The following is a 24,648-nucleotide window of genomic DNA, read 5'->3' on the forward strand; positions in this document are numbered from 1 at the left end:
TCTACAGAGTAGAATGATGCAAGCTGAGGAGGGCAAAATGAGAGATGTGGGTTTTGTTGTTGAGATGGAAATAAGCAATAACACCAGTTAGAAAACAACAGCATGGAAAAGCATACAAACCTAAAACCAAAAATGGATTGTTTCCACATACCAGTGAAAGATGGCCCTTTCTAATGTGAATGATAACACTTAAGACTCTCTGTGTCTTGACTGGATGGTGATAATATTAATGCTTACTTACCTAAAAATTGAAGGTATATTTTGTGAGCATTAGCCAATAAATACTTTTACATATCATATTTATTGTTGAATAAATGTTATCTGTTAGTGATATTCTAAGGTTTTTTCTGTTTTCAGTGATTTTTTGCATATAGCGAATGATGCTTGAAAAAAGTGACTTAAAGAAGGAGGGCTGCATACCTTGTTAAAGAGTTAGAATGAAATTTTCTTCAAAATCTGAAATCAAAATCTTTTTTGCAGCCAGTATTGTGTGCCATCTGAACTGACTGGGGAGTTTGTGTTCATATAAGCTTTCTAGAAATCATTCTGCCAGTTTTAAAAATCTAATAAATTAGAGTTGTATAACATACCATGTTTTCTTTTCTCCTAGTGGTAATTTGCTGTCTATTATTGTGTAATGTATATTGTTCTAGTTTAGTCCCCATCTTGAAAACAGCTTTATTAGCCATTCCGTAACCAATAGTGTACATTAAAGTGAAATCGAGTCATAATATTACTGCATTATCACAGTAATGTGATCATATTCTTTCTACAGTAGGAGGTAGACGTAAATCAGTCAATAGCAATACCTGAAATATAAAAATAAAAATCCACACCATTGTATTGATGTGTTTTTTAAGATCTCAGGTCTATCAACCATCTAGCCTGCATATATTGAACTTATCTTTGCTGCAGCAATGAAGAAATGAATCTGTAGTTTTGCACATTAGTGTCATAAAAATCAGATCTGGGATGTCATTGTGCTCATTTAGAAATAGTAGATTTATTATTTACATTGAAGTTGAAAAAATATGTGAATGTAGAAACCAGTTGAAGTCATGAAGAAGATAATTTGGAATTCCACAAAGCCATGTGGACATGGTCCAGGACAACTGGGTGTAGGCTGCCCTGCTTGAGTAGGGATGTTGTATCAGATGCCCTCTAGATGTCCCTTCCAAACATTCTGATTCTATGAAAATAAAATGTAGAAGAAACTGAGGTGCCTTCTATCATTACAAATGGAGAATTGATTTACTTTTTTTATCATCCTTGCACATGTTTTAGCAAGGATGTGGAAAACTCATACTATGTAACATTGCTAGACTAAAGAGATTTTGGAGGAACAAAAGAAAAATCCATTTGTTTGTTTTTTAAAAAAAGCCTTTTGAAGCAAGACAGAAGCCCTGCGTTTATGTGTCAAGGGAATAAAGAAGATGAGGAAGAAACATAGAATTCTTGATGTAAAGAGTAAATTAGACAAAGTTCTGCCAGGACTAAATCAAATATTATTGATTACACCTCAGTGCAAAAGGACTCGACTGTATCATCTCCCTCTTTTTCAGACCTGATTTTAACTCCTTGCCTTGCTCTTCCATGCAAAAGAAGTGCAGTATTGTTAAAGATCAAAACTGATTTCCGACAATAGAGCCTTAAATCTTGCTCTTGTTAATGATAATGTTCCCCTAAGTTAACCTGGAGATTAGCAACAGGGCACAAGTGCATGTGGGTCACTGCATTATGGGTTTCTGTCACTGCTGTTATGTAGTACCAGTACATCTGTACTGTATTGCTGTGCTACTGATATGACATTTCTGTCACTACTGATAGGGAGCAGGGTGTCTTGTAAAGTCATTGTGGCTGTATTTTCTTACTGAATCCTCCAAAACATTCAACTTCCTGCTCAATCTTTATTTTCCAGACAGAAATATATATTGCTTAAAAAAAAATGATTTAATGATTTAATAAAAATGGTGTTGCTGACTACACAGCAACAGTTTCTTTTTGTTACAGTTTTCTTTTGTTTTTCATCTTTAGTCTTAAATTTCTTATTGCCAAAAGTATTCTATCTTTTGATCGCAAACTTGAGAAGACGAAAGAAAAAGCAGTATTTTTGAGTTCAGTAGGCATCGCAGAACATAAGTTTATTACTGTCTTTTATTGCTATGTTTGACTGAAATATCAGGTTTAAAAAAAGCTTTTGTATTTGCTATTTTGGTTTGAACAGATTAGTTTCCTTTTGAAAGGCCTGAATATACTTATTATGATTTTTATTCTAAGTGTATTTGATAAGGACAAAGCTTCTAATGTGTGAAAACACAAACAGGTGGTTAAACCAACATTGAAATCTGTTTTCCTTGTATTTACTTCAGAATCAAAGTTATGGGTTTTTACAACTTGAGTTGTTTCAGTTCCCAAGAAAATTTACTGTCCTGATACTGGCCCATCACACCCAAGGGATGATGTTTGTGTACAGGTCTAGAAATGTGAGTTTTTTCCAGCACATACTGCTCTGTATTTCAGTATATTTCTTAGAATACTCCTTAATGTTTGCTGTGAACTGCACTTCTGATTCTCATTTAAATAAGAGTATAAACCATGAATGCATAGAATAAGCACTTATATCCAGCAGAATTATTTTGCATCTCAGCAACCATACTTAGCTATGAAGTTTTTTAATATTCAACTAATATGTTTATTAAATCATTGCTCAGCTTTCTCAGAGTTGCATTCGTGTAATAATAGAATTTTGCCAGCGTAGCAGTGCTGGGTCATTGTAGAAGAACAGCAAACCAGCTAAAGGTGCTGTGCAGACACTTTTAGTCTGGATTCTACTCTGCTGACAGCAAATACCCTTTTTTGGCTTAGTCTGTGTCATTCTGCAGAGGTGATGTAACTATACTATCAGAAATGATACTGTGGCCATGTTATGGCTAGATTCTGCCTTATTTAAATGTATCTGTCTCAAAATGAGATTTTTAATAGAGCATAGTCACTTAGATTTCCTTTATAATTAACTGGGCAAGCAGGCACCCCAGGAGAGCAGTTTATCGCATTTTAAAGGACATCTGATATAGATTGAAGGAATTGTCTTCTTTTCATGTTTGTCTGTTTGAATGAATTGGTTAGAGGATCTGGATGGTTAGACTAGACAAACCTATGTTTCAGATTGGTGAAGTTAAGCATGATGAATTTGATGTGTAGAATACCATACAAGCAGACAAGCTTGGAGTGAATAACTGCAAGTCATTCTGATGGATAATAATTGCACCATGAATAATTTTTTAAAAACAAAATAATGAATTCTGTTATAAAATAGAAAATAGGAGTGAGCTGTATGTAGGTAGTTGTAACGCAAATTCCACATAGTTACATGAAAAACAGATTAGGCATTTCAGAAAAATATCATGAAAATGTAAGAATGTCATATTAACTTGAAGGGACTTGTTGATTTAATTCATGATAAGGTACACAAGGTAGGAACATTTGAAGTGCTGATGTGTAGTAAAGAAAAAACAACTCTCCTGGATCATAGCTTCTAGTCATTTTTGGAACAGTAACTTTAAGTAGGCTTGTCTGTTTGTAGGAATAATGTAACTATGTAGAATGTAAGTAATTAAATCTAATGAGGGATTATTAGTGGGAGAATAGAATCAGAAATGCTTTTAGCCCTCATTTAATTTTAAAGAGAAGGGATGAAAATTTTAAAGAGAGCAGATGAACTCGTCTGGCAGTATTGCTACAACATGACCTTTGAATCTGTTGTGATCAATTTTATTGCACTTTATATTTGCACAGATTTGAGCTATATACCCGTTTACAAACAACTGTAATAGTGTACAGATCATCTGGTGTTGTGTTGCCTTTTAATAATTAAATATTTAGTCTGTTTAGTACAAGGTGATTGGGTTAACAGGTTGGCAAAAATTTCCGTTTCAGAAGAATAATCTACAGTTGGTTTTGTTGATACATTGGTTTAAGTTTCATGCAATGGGTCAGGTCTGTTCAATCTGTGGAATGTATATAGGGCAGATAAGTGAGGAAAAGGAGCAGAGTGAGATGACTTTTTTCTTGCTTAATTTCAAGCTTATATTATCATCCTAAAATCATAGAAAGTTTCAGACTGGAAGGGACTTGAAAGATTACCTAGTTCCAACCCCACTGCAGTAGGCAGGGCCACCTTCCACTAGATCAGGTTGCTCAATGCCCCATGTTCAACATGACCTTGAACATCCTCCCAGGGATGTTTTTTTATATTATCTCCTTTTCCCCATTCCCCCATTTTCTTTTTCCAGATATTGATATTTTACTTCCTTATATAAGCAGATCAAGAAATTATAGAATACATGCATTTCTGTAAAAGTTGATCCATTAATCATTTTGCAGCATTAATAGTCAATTTTTTGGTGTCTGTAGACTTTATAAACCAAATAAATCTAAATAATATAATAATAAAAATAGGGAAAATGAAACAAGGCTGCAGAGGTTCACTGTTGTGCTGACTCCTAGTTTCTGTCAATATTTCTGTGTTCATTCATATTTGTATTTTAAGCACTCTACTTCTACTGCAGTATTGATTTCTTTTGCCTGCTGGAATGGCTTAATATCTTTGTAGAGGTCTATAAGAAGATAGGTTTCTGCCTTGTGTTACTGCAAATGAGTAAGATGGGAAGTTATTCAAGGGAAAGGAGAAGCAGATGGACAATAAAAATGGAAGGTGAGAAAGCATAGTAAAAAGAGGGGAAAAAAAGAATAATGGAGCTGTGAGAATAGAACCTGTATTGATGATAAAAGGCAATGACTAAACCCTTCCCATTACACATATTGTTTCTTAGTGATAAATTGTGAGTAAGCCAAATGCAGAGTTTCTATTAAGGTTTTCATTGCTTACTGTAATGATTCCTAAGGTGTATGTAGAGAAGACTTAGTAATTAGTTCATAAGACTATGCCTTAGTTGTATACAAAGGAATATTAAACAGGTGGGAGCAAAGTATACACGAGTCTCTAGATTTGTTATACACTTATACTTTTCAAAAACTTTATTTGAATGAGAAATGAGAAAATAGGCTAATAAAAGTTTATATCCTGGAAATTCTTAGCTTACCCTTTCAGGTACCTACTCATTTCTCTACTTTCACCTACTCATCAGGTATAGGACACCTCAAATTATTTCACAGAATAGTAATTTTTGGCTACAGTGTGTCCCACACTTTGAAAAATTTTCAGTGACGCATCTAGTGTGGGCTTGAAATTTGAGCAGATGAGACCTAACATACCTTTCATTGTGTTTTACTAAACATACTGTCCTCTTTTGTGTTTCACTACTGTTTTCTTATTTTGGTCCTATTATACACAGTGTGGTCAGACATCCTGCATATTTTGACTGCTTCCTGCTTCTTTTTTTCAGACAGTTTCAGAAAAAACAGCATAAAGAACAGAATACTCTGCAGGTGACATCCATTTTCAGTCTTTGACTCTATTTAGAGTCTTAAAACTTGAAAGTTGTCTACAGCTATTTTTGTGTTTTGTTTTCATGGTCTGTAATCTTGTGATCTGTATTTCTCTAGCTCATATAGTGTCAGTGGAGGTTTATTTTAGATATCAGGAAACCCAGAGGGTTGTTGGTCACTGGAACAGGCTCCCCAGGGAAGTGGTTGCAGCACCAGCCTGACAGAGTTCAAGAAGTGTTTGGACAATATCCTTAGGTACATGGCGTGTTTGTTGTGGCTGTCCTGTGCAGGGCCAAGAGTTGAACTTTGATGATCCTTGTGGGTCCCTTCCAACTCAGGATTATTCTATGATTATCAGACTGTAGCTTCCAAACATTTTGATATTTTCAAATGTGATGCTTGCCTTAGTGAGTTTCCTCCTCCCTCGCGGCTTCATCTTACTTTTCTCGGCCCCGGTCAGCTCTCGAGCGCCCGGCTTGGGCGTCTCAGCTTTTCTTCGAGGCCAGGGCTCACCGCAGTTCCCGGGCGCTTTTGTTGCTGTGCTCCGGGGTGGGCTGTTGGCCCCGCTTCGCCGTCGGCACGAGGGAAGAAACAAAGAGGCAGGGAATTCGTCCAAATCTGTCCGCGTGGCGGCTGGATGCTTTATTGGCTGTGAGAGCTGCGGTGGAAAAGCTGCAGCTGCTCCCAACTTCGCACGGACGCAAATGGCCTCGAGCATGCCGAGGAGTGGGGTGATATAGGGGAGGGACAGGGCGGACGGGGAATCCTCCTGCCCAACGGGTACATCGTGGTGATGACGTGTACTACAGCGACCAATGGGAACACGGCAGGGGCGGACACGGGACTTTGGGGTGAGTGGGACCGCGAGAATGGGGAGACGGGCACAGAAACTGCAGGAGTAGGGGAAAACCCGGGAGATGGACGAGGGTACAGAGAACTGGAAAACTAACAAAGAAAAAACCCATAATTTGAACCCAAACCCAGGATGCAACACTCCCTTTTATTTAAGAGTGTATAAATATCTGTATCTTATGCCTCATTTAAGAGGGTCTTAGGGATGAGGTCTTGGTATTGCTCAGACTTCCTAGTCTCTGAACCTTCATTGGAAGGTTCATCCTACTTTGGAGGACCCCACACACATAATAACACATAGAGGAAGGGAATGAACAACTTCAATTTTATAAAACATTAGCAGTTTCTAGAAAAAGGCTTTAATTAACTTCTAATAACTTAGATTTTTTTAGTAATATATGGAAGATATAAATTTCTTGCTTCTATGCTTTAGCTTCCCTCTTTATGCCCTTATTGGATTTTTCCATATTGAGCTATTACAACAAACTCCTGGGTCAGCTGCTATGTGTTCTGTCTGCCATCTTTCTTTTCAAAAACCCTTTCATAGGAATCTGCTAAGGAAAATGTTTTCAGTTGTCTCCTCTTCTAAGGCCTGCAGAGTTAGTTACTTTTAGGAAAAGGGCTTGGTGGGAGCTATGTGCTTAGTCCAAAAACTGAGCAGAAACCCCATTATGTTTCTGCTGTCATTTGCAGGTTGAAAGCTGGACAATGATGAAGTAATCTCCAACTCTGTTCTAGTGTGAGTGAGGGTGCTGGCTATTATTTCTCAAAGTGCTGGATCCTACATTTTGGCCAAACAACCCCCTGCAGTGCAACAGGTTGGGGACAGTGGCTGGACAGCAGCCAGGCAGAAAGGGACCTGGTGGTACTGATGGACACATGAGACAGCTGTGCACAGGTGGCCCAGAAGGCCAATGGCATCCTGGCCTGTATCAGGAATAGTGTGGCCAGCAGGACCAGGGAAATCATTCTTCCCCTGTACTTGGCACTGGTGAGGCCACACCTTGAGTGCTGTGTCCCCTCAGTTTAGGAAGGATATTGAGATGCTGGAGTATGAACAAAGGAGGGAAACAAGGCTGGTGAGGGGCTTGGAATGCAAGTCCTGTGAGGAACAACTGAGTGAGCTGGATTTGTTTATCCTGGAGAAGAGGAAGCTCAGGGGAGACCTTATCACCCTCTACAACTGCCTGAAAGGAGGCTTTAGCCAGGTGGGGGTCAGTCTCTTCTCACAGGCAACCAATGATGGGACAAGACGACGTAGTCTTAAGCTTTGCCAGGGGAGGTTTAGATTGGAAATTAGGAAGAAGGTCTTCACAGAAAGGGTGATTGGGCATTGGAATGGGCTGCCCAGGGAGGTGGTGTCGTCACCATTCCTGGAGGTGTTCTTAAAGATTGGACGTAGCACTCAGTGTCACAGTCTAGTTGACACCTTGATGTTAGGTCATAGGTTGGACTTGGTGACTTCTAAGGTCTTTCCCAACCTAGCTGATTTGGTGATATTACTATGACCTTTGTTTCCTAGAAAATTATATTTCTGTGGAATTAAAATCACTGTACTGAATGATCTTTTTAGCTGTTGATTATATTAAAGATATTCTCCAGAGCTCACCTACCTTCCTTATATTGCCCAGGCCTTCATGCAGTATATTGTTGTTCCTATTACTGAGAATCATGAAAGGGTGAGAAAAACCAGTGTGGGAGACACTAGTGCTGGGATATATGCAGACTAGTGCCTGGAAGTTTATATGCACTGAACACTTTAAAAGATATTTATTTCACTTCTTTATTAGTTAAATAGTTTGGCTGTTGGCTTGTCTGTGTCAGAATGCTATAAACATTGATATCTGCATTAATTTTTATGCTACTTGTCAGCTGTTTAAACTTTTTGTTGTCTTCTACTAACTTTAAGAGAAATTTTCTACAGCCTTTGTGGGAGTTGACCTAGCACTTTGAATACTGTCAATATTAAACTTTCATATTGGGTGAAAAGCCTAAAAATAGTTTCCTCAGTCTGAGAGGAAATAAGTCTGAAATAAGACAGAGTTAGCAAAACTAAGGCTAGGAGTTAGTAAAACAGTTTGCTTATTTTCTTTTAAGTAGTAAATGTATTAATAGAGCAAGATCTCTTGGAAGATATTTTTAGAACATAATTTCTTCATGAGAAAGCAAACATTGGCTATAGTGAAATGGTGCAGGAGCTTTCTGAACTGAATATATGACAAAGATATTACAAGATACATTACATTAGTTTCATACTTTTACATTGGCAATATCATTTTAATGTGACACAAGTTTAAGGTGATAATTGAGTTAACAGTGCAGGAATGTGGGGAAGAATTGCAGGTAGCTTTTTGGAAGACTGATTATAAAAAAGCCTACTTAGGCAAAGTAGAGTACAAGAAATAGGTAGAAGTGCCTTCATATAAAGCCTTCCTCAAATACAGGTTGTTTTTTTTTTTTTTTAACATAGTCATCTGCTTCACTATGAGATGAATGTCAGCTTCTATAATTGCCTGTGTTTGTTTCTTTATATTCTGAATACTTGTTCCTGCAATATTGTTAATTGTATCTGCTAGTAAAATAAAATAATTTGGCATGTTGCTTCTGGAACTGATCTCTAGGCTTCTCTAATTTCTATGGTGAGTTGATTTAATCATTCAGATGAATTCACTGAAGTGGCTGTTATACTATGACAGTATATATATATTGAGAGTCATGATTTAAGAGAGGAAAATCAGACTTTTCTGGTAGTAGTCCATCTTTTACATAATAGAAAATTCCTAGACTAACTTCAAAGAAACCATCAAGTATCTTTCTTTTAAGAATTTTATCTCAGAGTTACTACTGGTGCTGGCAATCATTTGTAGTTTAGGCAAAACCTGGTTTTGTTCTGTAATTAAAGATTAGAATTGCATTGAGAGATTGATGGTTACGTTTAAGCGCCCACTTGGGGGTATCTAGGATGTCAGTTGTTTAAAGTCCTGTGATGTACAGCAGAGGTTTAGTTAAAATCATCAGTAGAGGCTAGAAAGCAAATGGATGCTTACATGTTAACAGCTGAAAATGGCTTTCTGAACTCAGCTGAAGTGTCCTAGTCCTTCTCTCAAAAAATGCCCGTGCCAAATATCATTATTCTTTTGTTGAAAAGTCATGTAGTATGTAATTGAATTTGTCTTTCAGAGAGGATGTTGAACCTTCTACTTGTATTAGAGTACTGCAAAAGTAGCTAACTTAAATGTATTCTGACAGCTTTGTTTCAAGAGGGATTGTTTGAGTTTTCTATAACACTTCCTGTTTATGCAGCTGTAATCCAAAATGACCTGACAACAAGCTGAAGAGAGAACATCTGTGGTTACTTAATCAAACAATTTTCGTTTCTATCAATAGAGCTCAAGAGCAACAAAAGGAATATTACTTCAGAATGTGAAGCGCAAAGGAATGGGAATTATATCAAATGTAAGGACTGTTGAGTGATGGGGAAAATATGTATTTCTAATATTTTGTATATCTTTGTGTACTAAATGTGGTTCCAGGGTTGACCAGGATTTTAATTTTGATGAGAGAACTCATGGTAAATTCTTCACGTTTTTTTTTTTCGCTTTTACCTGTTGAGGGTGGAGAAAGCTACATAGCCTTCCGTTTTCTCACTTTATCTCCAAGGCCTCCATGCCATTGTTTAAAATTATGTATTTACAACATCAATAAAACCAGCTTCCTTACTTTGCACTGTTCCAAGTATTTTTTGTGTATAAATATGGGTATAATATTTTTTTTATCCAAAACTGTCTACAACATGTTTTTTTCAGTTAAAATATCCTAAAATTCCATCCACTTACCTTCAAATAATTTTTATTCAGGAACATTTTTTTTTGTTTCAAGAACTTATATTTATGTAGAAAGTGGTGAGTGAAGCAGGAACTGCTAGCACATGATACACTGCCATGCCATACCTGTGCAGTAGATCTGTACTTTCCAGAAGAGTCAGCTCTGTGGCTTGTTACTTACAATGCTGCAGTTTCCCAAACATTCAACACTGCAGTTGCAAGAGGCATCCATCCTCCTTTGGCTCACTGCACATGAAACCCACCCTGTAAATTATACTGAACTGGTTAACTGGCAGCCATTTGGAATGTTTTGTTCTATTTTGTGTTCTTTGTTGGTTTTGTTTGTTCTTGGAGAGCATTGGAAACCAGATCAGTTCAGGTTTTGGGGAGCTCTACAAATGCTCTGTCAGAGTTGGAATGGGATGTTCAAGATAAAAAGGTGAAGGCAAGGGGTTGCAGGATGAGGAGAATACTGTCTTCATTTGATGTCGTGCTGGGTGATGTTAGGTTAGTCTGTTCTTGAAATGACAGTACAACACAACGGATTTTGGCACTTAGCATTCATGTATGCAAATGTGTGTGTGTTTGAAGGAGGATTGGTGCTTGCAGAGAATCTGGAGTTTCCTGCACATACACATTTCTGTTTAGGCTTTTCCAACACAGTAGGAAATGATTTTAATTTTGCAGTGGAATCTTCAGCTTGATAAATTATTTTAGGTTTAAATTTTACTCCATAGCTGTGTTAGACATTGGTACGTACAAATGTACTGACAAAATGTTTTGGTATAGTTGATACTGGATTTCTTGCTTGAGATTTTTTTATATTAATTTCAAGAAATGCAATGGATTATCTTCCAGAAAATATTGCTCATTCTCTCTTTGTGATTAACTTGGATTAGTATTTAATCTTTCTTCTGGAGAATACATCCTGCAGTTTAGACATGGTTCATGTGACTCAGTGGCTTAAAATTTCCACCCCGATTTATGTCGCCAGTAAAGTTTTTGAAAGTCTTTTCCTTTAAAAATATCATCTTACTGTATTTCTCAATTAGAAACCCTTTTTTCTTTGAGTTTTTATGATTTACAGGGTATTAAATAACAAATGATAAGCTGTAAAAATTCATTTTTCCCTACTATTAACAGAGAAATGAGAAGCACACTAACAAAATACATACAAAATTTTTAATGTTTTTAGCAAAGTATTAATTTCAGGAAGGTTGAAAACTATATCTCTGATATTTTGAACCTTACTATTTTATAGATTTTTTTTTCCCAGCTGATGTATTTACTTACTGTTTTATCATCAATTTATAAGAAAAAATTTATCTTTTGCAATGTATTTCTTGTAATGTAATATCAAGGTTTCTGCTCTGACTGTACTTTTTACTTCAGACTTACTGAATTTGATTTCAACTTCTGTATCGTTGCATTCAGTTTTCGAAACTTCTCATGTCATAAAACCTGGTGTTTTTTTTTTTTTTTTGCAACAGTTTTTTTGCCTTGTTTTTCTTGTCGTTTGTGAAGACAAATTTTTTTCCTTTCTTTTTTTTTTTTTAATATTTGTGAACTGAAGAGCTGATACCCTTAGCTCTCTTCTTCTTGATTCATAACTAATCACTCTGTCTCATGGCCAGTAACAATAATTATAATTTCCTAGTGCCCATGGTGATTCCTTGGGAAAGAGATGACATTTTACATGCTTTTTACATTCATGGGTAGTACTCATTTTCATTATGAATATTTCTGCTCTCTGTGTCACCATTGCAAGAAAGCAAAAGGTAAAGTGATTATTAAAACACCTTAAAGACATCTGGAAAAATAAGAGTTGAAGAATAAAGTTATCTGGTGAAAAAAAGGAGGCAGGGTAGGTTATTTGTATAATCTGTGTGTGAAAGAAGGGGTCAAAAATTTAATGAGTTTCATCTCTCTCAAAAATGTTTGGTTAGAGTACCCTGAATGAAACTGTTGATGATGAGCTTAACAATACTAACTGAAGCTTTCATTTCTTTTATTTATTATGAAAACTTAGGATAGACTGTGTAACTTTATCAGGATATATATTTTTGGGAGACATATATCAAAACATTTGAACAATCAGTACTGAAATAAACCTAAGAATTTCTTAAGGTTCAAAACAGGACAAAGTGATGAAAATATCTACAGTAATAATCAAAGGGGATTCATCTGAGATTTCTCATGCTTTTTTCCTGGACTGCCTGGTACTAATCACCCTGTGAAAAGGGATTAGGGCTAGGCATGGCACAGCTACTTAAATGCTGGCTACAAGATATTCTTCACATGAAAAGTACAAGTCTTTGTACATTTAAGGTACATATTTACACTAAATAAATTTTAACAGAACCATTGCTATGCAGAAATGTGACTTTGTAAGCTGTATTTATGGTCATTCCTAATTCAGTGGTTGTCTTGGTTTGAAAAGACAGGAGTCTGAGAATGAAGGCAAAAGCCTCCTGTGAAATGGAAAAGGTAAACCCCCTCCTTCCGAATTATCACAATTTCAGAATTAAAAGGGCTCTCAGGCAAAGATATGAGAATGGGAATAACAGTTTTTTACTAGGAAGGAAAAAAACTAAATAACAATGCAATTTAGCGCAAGCAAAAAAAAACAACCACTGGCAGAGTGAGAAAAACCTGACACCCTGAGAAGTCAGGGTGTTGATAGTAGTCCAGCCAGATGGTGGCCGCTCCTCCTGGAGCGGCAATCTGCAGAGGGGTGTAGGTCCTTTCTGAAGATGCAGCGAAGGAGCAGCTGGGCCTGGTTCTTGGTTCCTCTGGGAAATCCGGCGAAGAAGGCTGTCTGTTGTCTCACAAATGCTTGTTTTATGGTGGCAGGGATGCTTGGCTTCTCCCTCTGGGTGGAGCATCTCACAATGGGATGATGTAACTAGTCTTACCAGCCACAGTGAGTAATTCAATAGCCCATTGACAGGAGATTATCTTCCTGGCAGTGTCATTGTTCTTGAAAGAGATAAGAAAAACTGCCCAACTCCCAACAGATGGCAAAAATAGAATACATGCTTATTTTACAAGCCAGGACAGTGGTATAGTCAGAACTCTAAATTTTATCTAGCACTATGTGTTTGTTTTGCTTCTCACAATAACTCAAGGGTAAGCTAAAAGAAAAAACATAATTCATCTTGGTGGCAAACGCTTGGTAGGACTTGATTATGCAAATTGATTTAAATTTTGTAGTGCAAGTGTACAAATGAGCCTCTGGTACTAAACTGTTTAACTCTCTCACAGAAAAAATGTATTTTAAAAACATGTTTGAGAAAATGGGCTTAAATAGATAAGTTGTTTTTTTGTGTTGTTCTATCCGAAGGGAATGCATTTTACTGTTCTAATATTTCAATTAAACATGCTTAGAAGCTACACAAATTACCAAGTTTTAATGGCGCTTATGGTCATCACAATTCAGTATGGATGACTGAGCTTTACTGTCAGTTATGGATAGATAGTTCTGTATTGTTTTTTACTAGGAATTGATGCTTCATGCTGTGTCAGTTTTTGCTGAAATAAATGAAGAATTCCCTAAAAATACTCTAAACAAATGGCAGAGCTTCTTCAAAGGAAATTCCCCAAATAGTCTCTGTGCAGGACCGAGTTAAAAATTAGTCAGTTTTGCCAGAAATCAATTATTCAGAGAGTTTAAACACTTTTTAGTAATTTTCAGTGACATATCAAAGTAATATATGCTAAGTCCTAGAATGCATTCATTTTCTAATGTCTTTTTGCATTATTTAACTAAATGCAGGATGTGATATACTTTGTTTTCTTTTCCATTTCTGTTATTTTCTAGGTAGACATCTTGCCCTTTAAGGCCTGTTATTTGACCTCTTACTTTAATGCAGAAAACTTGAAAATAGGTTTCTCAAGTATGTATCATATTATCTCTAGGTTCTATACTGGGATTCAGTTAATTTAGCCCTCTTCTTCAAAAAGTATCTCTTCACATTAGTGTGCTTGACCATACATGTTAGCTGAGTTTGCAGTAGCAATTCTAAACTGAACTTTACAGAGTGCATTGTTTCTAGTCCTCTCCATTTAAAATTGTCATAGCTCGATTATAGAAAGTCATCAAAAGGTATAGAATTATGGATTATTCTCTAAACGTACCTGTCATGGTTTGACATGGAAGTGGATTTTCTCAGGAAGCTGGCAGTCAAACCAATCAGTGGTCAGGGTTGGATATTGGCATTTGGACTGACCACTGAAGGCATGGATACACCTCTGAGAACACAGAGGGTTAAAAGCAAGAACTCCCAGGGGAACTGTCTCTTTGGTTCTGGTCAGGGTGCTGTGCAGACCTCCCCTGCCCAGCCACGGGCTGGGTGGGGGAGGGGAAGCCATGTGGCCTGGGAGAGGTGAGCCGAGGGGGCTGAAGGACTGGAACCGGGCCAGCTCCCTGTGGAGGGAAGGATGGAGAGAAATGGAGATGCCTTTGTTCCCTGCCCCTGCAGAGGGAAAGAGACAGAGAGCCTGATGGCACTTGGAATTTGTGGGCACAGGAGAAGGAGAAGATGGGGGAAGGTGCCCAGCCATGGGAGCTGGAGTTCTGGGCAGAGATTTCAGCCATCCGAGACTTTTAACCCTTTCCTGGGAAATGAAGGCTTTGTAAAATATTACTCCTCCTCAATCTGAAGTAGAAGAGAGACAGTCTGGGATCTGAGATGTTAGAAGAAGGAGTTTTTTTGGTGGGAGCAGGTGATGGAGTGGCTTGTGGCTGGACTTTTCTTGTTAGCCATAGACTGAACCAAATTCTCCTGCAACAGAGACTTCATTTTTAGGGGGATGCAGTTTTAGAGACCTGCTTCAGTGACTCCCAGTACAGGAATGGAGAGAACAGAGAAAAGCTGAGGAGGGTGTGGTGATGCCCTCAGTCTTCAGGAAGATGTTCTCTGTTCTTGAGACCCTCGGCCCCAGGGGAGGAAGAAAATGGGGGGGACTGTGGTCCCAAAATGAGAAGCTGAACTGTTATTTCTTTTGGTCCTTGGCCAAGTATCCTTAAAGGAGCCCTATGAGCAGTCTGTCCACGCACAGTGGTGAGAGCACTGTGACATGGAAAGGAGAGTGTCACACTGTCAGATTTTCTTCGGGCGGTTGCCATGTGTGACATGGAAACACAGAAGGGTGGCAATTGTGTTTCCTGGGGGTCTATGGTGCAAGAGACTCCTCTCTCCCTTGATGGACTGAGTATTGATTATCTGAAGGGTGGCAACTTGATCAGGAATCCTGGGTGGTATCTCACTGTGGTTTGTTGGAAATTGGATGGGGGGAGGAGGAGTGTTTTGGAGGGTCTTCATCCTGGATTTAGTGTGTGTGTGTGTCTTTTATAGTAGTAGTAGTTTAATAAAGTTTTTTCCCATTGTTATTAAGCTTGGGCCTGCTCTGCTCTGTTCCTGATTGCATCTCACAGCATTTATTTGGGAAGGTGCATTTTCATAGGGGCGCTGGCATTGTGCCAGCATCAAACCATGACAGTACCTAAGAACAAAACTTTTTTTGCAGTAGTCACAATTACTGTTGTGACAGTTTTCTGTTGTGGGTTGGTTGGTTGTTGGCTGGTTGGTGGGTTTTTGTTTGTTGGTTTGTTTTGCTTTGTTTCTTATTGCTGCAGAGTTGTTAATTGTTTCTTTATCAAAAAGCTATATTAGGTGTTTGAAAAATAAATCAATAGCAAATGCAAAGAACTAATAGGAGCCTTAGGTGAAGCTCAGAGTGCATAGGTAATGTATTACCTCAGGGTAATAGGAGGCAGAGCAAAGTCCTTACTTAGAGGCTCTCCCAGGATAATCATCCGCTGCAAATTTTGGAGATTAATTTATACACATGACTGAGGGATAGCTCCAGGAATGGAATATTTATTAAGGGTATGGAAGATTCATTAGAATTAAGAGAAGTAGCTTTTCTCAAGAAAAGTGATATGGGATATGCTGACCTAGAAATACAGAAAGAAGAAACAGGACAGATGAGTGATGGAGCCAGTCATTCCATTATAGAAGTTCCATAGAAGTTATATTCCATTCTAGTATGTGCAATTAATACTTTTACATAAATTTTTTGTCTTCTGTGATTCTGCTTAATATCCTGCAGTGTTAGCAGCTTTTTGAATACTCTGGAGATTTGTTAACAAGTCAGAAATTACCTATGATTGGCATTTCTCCTCAGATGAAAGTTAAAGGTCCTATTTGATATGACAATTCCGGTTGAACCAAAATCTCGTAAAAGCCTTAGAGCATTTGCTAAAAGCAGTTCAGAAGGGCAGATTTAACCATCAGCTTGAAGCAATAGTTCACCCTTAATTAGAAAATAAGAAAACAGCATTTTAATGTGTGTTCTTTAGTCTGTAAACAAGCTGCAAATTCTTTGTGGCTCTAAAACACAGCCTTGGGTGACAGAGTGAGTGGGTGAAATGGTCCATATCTGATTTTCAGTTGCCTTGTTCCATGGAAATAGTTAAAACAATTTTGTACTGAATACTTAGGAGAGAGCCAGGAGATGGCTTTATACAGACGGACATGTACATTGGCAAGAGGAGTAACAAGGAACAGGCACACGCCAGTCAGAACTACCATTTTATCTAACAGAACATTTTGTTATCTACAAACTCAGTTAATATGCCTACAAAAAGAATATTTCCATCCTCAACTACTATGAGTTATCCTTCATCTGTTTGCTATAGTCATGCTGATATATTTGTATATGTCTTCAAAAGTTTTGAGTCTGCCACATTTAAATGAAGTTATCTTGCCTCAAATAAAGCAGGACTCTCCTGTCTCTTGCCAGTGACTCAGGTGGGCTGTGAATATTACTCCATGATCAGAGATTCACTTACTTTGTTACAAAACACAGTCTTAGCAGGACCTTTTTCTCATCTATTCCTACTGAAAGACTTAATTTTCTTATTTATGATCGTCTTACCTATATTTAATTGTAACTTCATAGCCATAAAGTGAATTTCATGCTTAATTTACTTTTTTTTCTCTAAAGAAAATAACAATTTTAGAATAGCCAACATATATTGTTTTGCTTTATACATAGCTAGTGGTCTACAATGCATAACAGTAAGACACATAGTGTAATACTTCCTTCTTGGTATAGTTTTAGTCTGTAGCAAATATTAAGTACAGTTAAAGATGCATGGATAAAAATAGACTTTTGCATTATTTTCTGTGTATTATCTCACACATTCTGTATTTTGCCACTGTATTAAATTTGCTCATTAAGAACCAATGTCCTGTAAATCCCAGGAGGCAGATTTAATGTTATCCATAGCATAGGGTGTATTCAAACATCTGTTTATTGCGGAGCAGTAGACCACAGAATATGCTTCTGATGTCCAAATATAAAATGATCCTCACTAGGCTGAAACATGCTTCAGCCTAGTCAAGTCTGAACTTGACATTAAATGAACTGCAACCAAAATACTTTTATAGTTGGCCTCATCAGTGCTTTCTTTATATGCCTGTGTATACAAATTATTTATGTTATGGTTACAATTACTGTCAGCTGTGCCAAAGAGATGATTAAATCCTGAGTATTCCTTAATTTTTGCATTTATTTTGATCAACTATTGAAAGATAGAACTGCTTCAGATTTTATTTTCAGATGGAAACTGCTAATTTTATGTCAAGTTAATGCTAAATAAAGCTGTTAATTCTTGCTATTAAAATCCTCTCTCATTACATGAAAATTGCTGTTGAGAATATACAGAAACACCACCAGTAAATGACTTCTTTTCATTTTGCTGGTTGTTAGATTTAAGACAGAGAAAGTATTCCATCCTCTGAGATTGATGATGAAGTCAAGTGTGACAAAACATCAGTGTGATGAAACACTAGGCTTGGTTTATATGTTACACTAACTGGAATTCTAGGAAAACAACACCAGGCTACAAAATTCATTGAGATAAAAAATAGTTGGAAGCTGGGGAAATACAGGCTCAAAGGAGAAGAAAGCATGATACAGGCTTTTCCTGTCTTAAACACTTTTGAAGGCAGGTCTTTTTCTAACTGGTGCCAGAGATGAGATGCAAAGATAGATGAGATCTTTGATCAAGTTCAGCATGGCTGTCCTTATATTTTAAAGTATTTATGAGAAAAAAAAAAAGATTGTTTGAAGAATTATACCTTCCTTGTTTTACTTATTTGCAAAAAAAAAAAGGTATTATTTTGTGTGTTTTAAAGATGCTGGACAACAGATGCACTAAATCAGTTACGTTCCAGACAGGAAAATCTCTTATTTAATCTTGTGTTTAGGAGTGTATCCTTGTACAACTTGTCTGTAGAATGGAGTTTCTACTTTTGATCAGGTATTGGGGGGAAGAAAAAAGTATTATTGCCGCTATTCTGTTCATTACAGCATGGCAAGACAGTGGGTTTAATGGGGTGTCCTTGTTCCAGTGGGTAATTCCTGTCAGAGGAAATGCAAATGAAAAGGGTCAGAAAATGGCTTGTATTCACTTCCTGATTTGAAATGTAAATGTACTGCTGAAAATCTACCACTGGAGACAGGAATCAAACAGCTTTATGAAGTGCAGGCTAACAGCACAAAGTATCTTTTGAGAGACTGATTTGTACACTGGAAATGCTGTTTGAGAGCAACAGGCAAGTGCAGTCTGTCTTCTCTGGAACTGTATGGCATGGTGAGTCAGCTTTAAAGGAATCTACAAACTTGTAAAGAAGTGCAAAAGTTAAGGTTAAATATCATCTGTGATCTTAATCCTTTTTTCTTTTTTCTGTATTAGAAATACAAAAATGGTGTTTTAAATCCACACCTGTTCTCTGTCACAGCCATTTGGAAGCATTGATATGCCCTGGAATGGAGTTGGAGAAGTTGGAAATTAGTTAATTCAGTGAATAGGGGTGTTACCACCTGGGAGTTCAGACTCTCTGCAAAGAAGGATAGAGCAAAAGAGTTCCCATGGAAAGCCTGAAAGGAGAGTGGGTGGTTTGGGTTGCTTTGGAGCTGTAACAACTGCCAACCCATAAGCAAACCCCAGGACTGAATGTGCATTATGTTCCTTTCTTTTCTTCCAACCACCCATCTACCAAGTTTCAAACTAAAATTTTAAATCAATTATAATATAAAAACTTTCATCTTTTGCTGTAGACATACATTAACATCACAGGTTTTTAAATTAATGGGGGAGTTGTCCAGAGATATTCTAATAGCTCTTTAAAATATAATATTATTAATACAGTTCAGTAACATAGAAGATGTTCAGGACAATTCAATTCAACTGGAAGGTTTTGTATCAAGTTATATGATTTATATGTAATCTGTACACCAGCATACAATATCTGTATACTTCTTTGAAAGGAGTATACACTATATGTTGTTTTAAAAGGTCAGCCATAAAGAGACAAGAAAATAAAGATGAATATCGTGAATGTGGATACATGAGCCATTAGTCACTCTGACTGATAGAAACAGTGAAAATATATTGTAATCTATAAATAAAATTTAATTTTTTAAATCTCTTTCAGTTTTTTATACTACACCTGTACTGTAGTCATATTTATAGTAACACTGGCTATGATTTCTGACTATAAGTTCTTATCATCCTTGCTCCTTCTTCTTAGGTTGGTGACTATTTATTGATTTAGGTTTTGCCTTTCAAGGAGCTGACAGTGATTATGATCTTTTGTCTTTCCACCCTATGCCCCTTCTCTGAGTCCTTAGGATGTACTCAGTATCTCTTGTCTCCTTACCTGGGTCATTCAGCTCAGTTCTTTACCTTTCTGGTTTATCTGCAGTACACCATTCCCCCTTTTAGCTTGTTTTTCTAATTGGTGTGTGCTATGAAGATGTGTGTGGAGGGACTTTAAGGCTGATTAATGCAATTTTCACCAATATATCCATTTATATAGGCCTTTAGTAATTCCTTTTTATTATTTCCTTCTCCTCCCCTGTATTCCCATTTATTCTGCAGTCATATCAGTATTAAAATTTCTATTACAAATCTCTGCAGCTCTGTGTTTTCCTAGGTGTGTGTTTAACTCTTTTTATACCACTGTACCTGTAGAACTACCAGAATACTAAAATTTAAGAAATGACATTGCACTTGGTGGTGAATAGCTCAGCTGTAAATATAAGTGAAATGCTGCCATAGTGTGTCAATCAATGTGATATTTTCTTTAAGGCAGATATTTTGGGTCATTGGTACCTATAAAATCAATGAAATTATGAAGAAAAAATGATAAGAGAAAAATATTCCCATCTCCCAAAAAAGATGAGTAATATAATGGCACATCAGTTTTAGAATTATACTAAAACAGTCCTATTTTTTTTATCTGTAACAAACTTCCTTTTGATCCTTGATGAGTCTTTGGGTCTTGATTAGGATGGAAAGATACACTGAATCTCTAAACGTTTTTCCTTTTTTATTTTTCCTCCACTTCTGCCAATATATGAAACTAATCCTCCACGATCAGTAAGACTGTTCAAAAGACAAAATTAGTTTGGTTGTGAATCACCCCAGGAGCTGATAGGCTCATCCAGGGATTCCTGAATGGAATGGATCTCAAAGCCATGTCCCTCTCTTGGGCTGAATGTGTCCTTGCAGGAATAGCTGTGCTTTGAAGCATTGATTCATCAGAGTCTCATGCATCTGGCTGTGTTGCTGGCAATACAGAAACAACTGGTTAGGATAGAGGGTAAGCCAGTTTTTCTGTACTTGAAGGTCCCTGGCTTTTCTTTTTGAGGGTGCAAACACCGGCATGTGCTTAATCAGTGTAAAACCTTTTCAGCCTGACAGATAGTATGTATGTTATAGGAGGAATATGCCTTTTCAGTTACATTTTTATCTTTTAGACAAAACTAAGGTGGTTTCAATTTGGAACAGCAATTGCTGCTAATTTTTTTCTTAGATAATACTCTGATTTACTTATTACTCTCTTTTGTAAAAGATACCATAGACTATTGAAAGTATCAAACTTCTCTGCATTAGCAAATCTATTTTAATAGTAAGCATATGACATACTTCTCATTATGTTTCTTAATTTTAAATAGAGGCAAGAAGTAGAAGAAAATTGCATTGGTGTTTTCAACTGGATTGAGCAGACTGCCCGAGGAAAAGTCTGGATGAAAAAGTGCAGACTTCTGTGACTTGAACCTTCAGCAGAGGGATGGCATTTTCCCCCAATTTCCATTCCACTAGTGGAATTGTATCCACAAAGAACAACATTTTTTTGGTTTGTTTTAAATGTTTGTAGTTCAGCTTCTAATCTTCAGTTGCCTATCATCAGATCCTGGATTCTGTTTGCTGACCTACGTGCAACCATTTAACACATGTAAACTGATCACCTTGAAAAGAGTTGCATAGGTACAGGGGGCATAAGCAATTTTATGTTACTGAACTGTAACAAAGTAGATTTGTTTAAGGGAAACTCTTGAATTGGTGATTCTGGGTGCAGGAAGTTTTGAATTTGAGGGCTATTATGGCATGAACTGCTACCACTTTTTAACTTCAAAGTATATCCAAGAAAAAAATTAGTTACTCAATATCATCCCTGTAAAACACAGAATTGAGAGGCCATGATAGAACCTCTGAATCAGTTCTTTGAAGCAGGAGTGTTATTTTCTTTCATAATTGACCCATGTGTACCATTATGTAAAGCTCAATATGCAATATGAAATATTATGTATATATGTGTGTGTGTGTGTATATATATAGCACATAATTATTCAGTTGTCAGGAAAGAAGCATTTTTGTATTTATAACAGTTTCTTATCTGTTTTGTCATCATTGTCATTACCTGCTAAGAATGGATAAGGGTGGCAAATCTTCATAACTTCAAAGCTTTTACTTGACCAATCCCAGAAGATGTCTTTTAGGTTGGAAACTTAATACCTTGTATTAATCTCACAAATTTATACCATAGGTTTTTTTTATATTTTAGTGTTAATACATCTCAAAAATTCAGTGTTATATTTTAGGAAATATTGAATAGATTAATGTGAAGTGGTTGTGTGTATTTCTTGCAATTGATATATTTTTTTTAAAAAAATACTAAATAACGTAGGCAATTAAGTCATAGTAATAATTATTTGTTGAATTGTAAAATTCTTCTTTCAATATGCTCAGTTTCCAGAACGTACCAGCATTTCTAGAATTTTTTTTTGCATAACTTATCACTATGTCCTTTCAGGTAATAAAGTAAACTAAAAATATGGCTGTTTAGATATTTCTGGAGTTAGGTATTTGCTTCATATAATCAGTTGGTTCACAATTAAGGATATGCTTCAGTGAGGACAAGCACATAATGAAGATAAAGAATGACTTTGAAGGCTTCCCAATCCTAATATGAAATAATTAATTAAATTAACCCAAATATAGGAAGCTCTGGCAGTTATTAAAAGGCTCGTAAATCTGAGCAGACTTTTGTGTACTGATGGCCTCAAGGGGCCTGCAATTTTGTATGACATATTACAGATGCTCTCAGATTTTTTACAGGGGTTTGGATATACAATTCAGCAGATCAGCTGCTATCAATCAAATATATTGATGCATGTTTGAAGAAAATATTTTTCCTTCAACTTCTAGCCACAAGGAGGCTTTGTGAAGAAAGGCTACCCCATTGGTGGAATTGTATTCATAGATTTTTAGCAAAATATAACTGAGGAGACTATGAGAGAACATTTAATTAAGCTTTACTGAAACTGTGAGTCTGAAGGACTCCTTATATATTGAGCTGTGCACACTGATGAGACATAATAGGCACTAATTCTTTTTGAAAGAGAGATAGAAGAAAAAATAAGAATCTATGAACAGAGATTGCTCTAGAAGCTGCGGTGCCTGACACAATATTTGAGAAAGGATCTGGAATGAAACTGGGGAAGTAGAACTAGTAATTTATTACTAGATGGTTAGGGAGCAGCAAAAGATATAAGGTATGATGTGATGAGATGGAACAATGCAAGGTGATCTGACCTGGCCTGTGTTTATGCTGGTTTGTAAACTACTGTTTTAAAATACTTTAAAAAATTCACTCTTTTGATGATCCTTTAGTTACCTAGGCATGTTGTTTCAATCCTTACTTCTTGCTACAAATATGGGATTTCTTTCTTGTTGTCTAGTTTATTGTACACTGATGCCATTTCAGCCCATTGCCTTAATCCTGTCTACAGTAGAGACAAAGACCTGTTTATTGCCTCCCTCTTTACAGTACCTTTGTGTTTGTTTGAAGACCTCAAGAGTTTAAGTCTTCACTTAAATCATCTTGTTTTATTGTACAAAATCAACTGACTATATTTTTCCTATAGACCTTTATATTTTTCCTGTATTTATAGACTGCTGGTTGTACTTGCTGCTCTTCTCTGGTCTTCTGGATCTCTGCAGCTTGTAAAATTTTTCCAGAATATTAGCCTCCTAAATAGGACAGAGTATTTTACTAAGAATAGTACTTGCTAGTGCTGAATACAATAGAAAAATTGCTTAATGCATTATAGAATTATTGAATGATTTGTCTGTTGGAAGGGACATTAAAGATAAACTACTTTCCAGAGTTTAAATGGGAATGACACCTTCATTCTAACAAGCATGACACAGTGTCTAACAAGAATGTTACAGCGTAGTACATTCTGGAGAGGTTTCTTCACTTCTTTGATTGTCACTATTGTGACATTTCGCATGGTTTACCCCTTTATTTAGTATGTCTGTCACTTCTGTAGGCAATTAGATCCCAGGATCTCATTTTTCCCCAGTGTGTCCCAAAATATCCTGGTTAAGAGAACAAACATACATCTTTTTAAAAACAGCATTGCAGTGCTGACTCATGTTCAGTTCATAGACCTCTTTGCCACAAATACCTTTTGCCCATTGCAGAGAGGAAAAATATCTCTATTCAAATGGAAGGTGGCAATTCTAATCTCATGGTAGGCACCCACTCCTTTATAAATGGACTTTCACATTTGTGCAATAACATAATGAAGAAGAGATGCAGATATCAAACTAAGTATGATAGTTCCAGAAAGTATGGTCTAAAAGAAACAAGATATAAACATATTTCTTACAATGTAAATTGTGTGTTTCCAGACATTATCAGGAGCACAAGTTAAATCATTCTGTTGTCCTATTTACCAAGTCTTTTTAGAGCAAGTCTTGCCAGTGGCAATCAGTATTCAAATAATGAGAATTTTGTCTTAGCTGATGTATTAGAGTCAATGATATTCTGATCATAAAAGATGAGATCCATTGTGACTTGGTCTAGATACGTAGGCATGTTATCATGGCTCCTGTAATACTCAACAGTTTGAAAACTATCTTCAGGGTTTAGTTCACCACCCTGTAAGATTGCTAAGTAGAAATTCATTAATAATTTCAAAGATATTTCTCTTTTTCTTCAGTGACTGAAGAGGAGATTTAGATCTCTAGCATAAATCATGTTTTGACTTCAAATGCTTAAGGTCAGTTGAGGTAAATCCCCATGTGGTTTAGAAATAGTTGTTTACAAAGCATCCATGAAGCCAGAGTAACTATAGTATAAGTATTTATATTGTG

General features: G+C 36.6%; 1 protein-coding gene across 12 annotated transcripts in view; it reads left to right on the forward strand.

Moving 5' to 3' along the window:
- Positions 1–24,648, forward strand: part of IMMP2L (inner mitochondrial membrane peptidase subunit 2) — a 414,256-nt gene that overhangs the window by 46,932 nt on the left and 342,676 nt on the right. The window contains exon 4 of one of the 12 annotated variants that reach the window (XM_068189972.1): positions 21,159–22,329. The exons of the other annotated variants lie outside the window; for them this stretch is intronic. Coding sequence (XP_068046073.1) covers positions 21,159–21,171 — 13 coding nt within the window. The 3' untranslated portion in view covers positions 21,172–22,329. Of the gene's footprint in view, positions 1–21,158; positions 22,330–24,648 lie in introns of those variants that run through there. 12 annotated transcript variants of the gene reach the window in all.

Source organism: Anomalospiza imberbis, chromosome 5 (assembly GCF_031753505.1).
Source record: "Anomalospiza imberbis isolate Cuckoo-Finch-1a 21T00152 chromosome 5, ASM3175350v1, whole genome shotgun sequence".
NCBI classification, from domain to species: Eukaryota; Metazoa; Chordata; class Aves; order Passeriformes; family Viduidae; genus Anomalospiza; species Anomalospiza imberbis.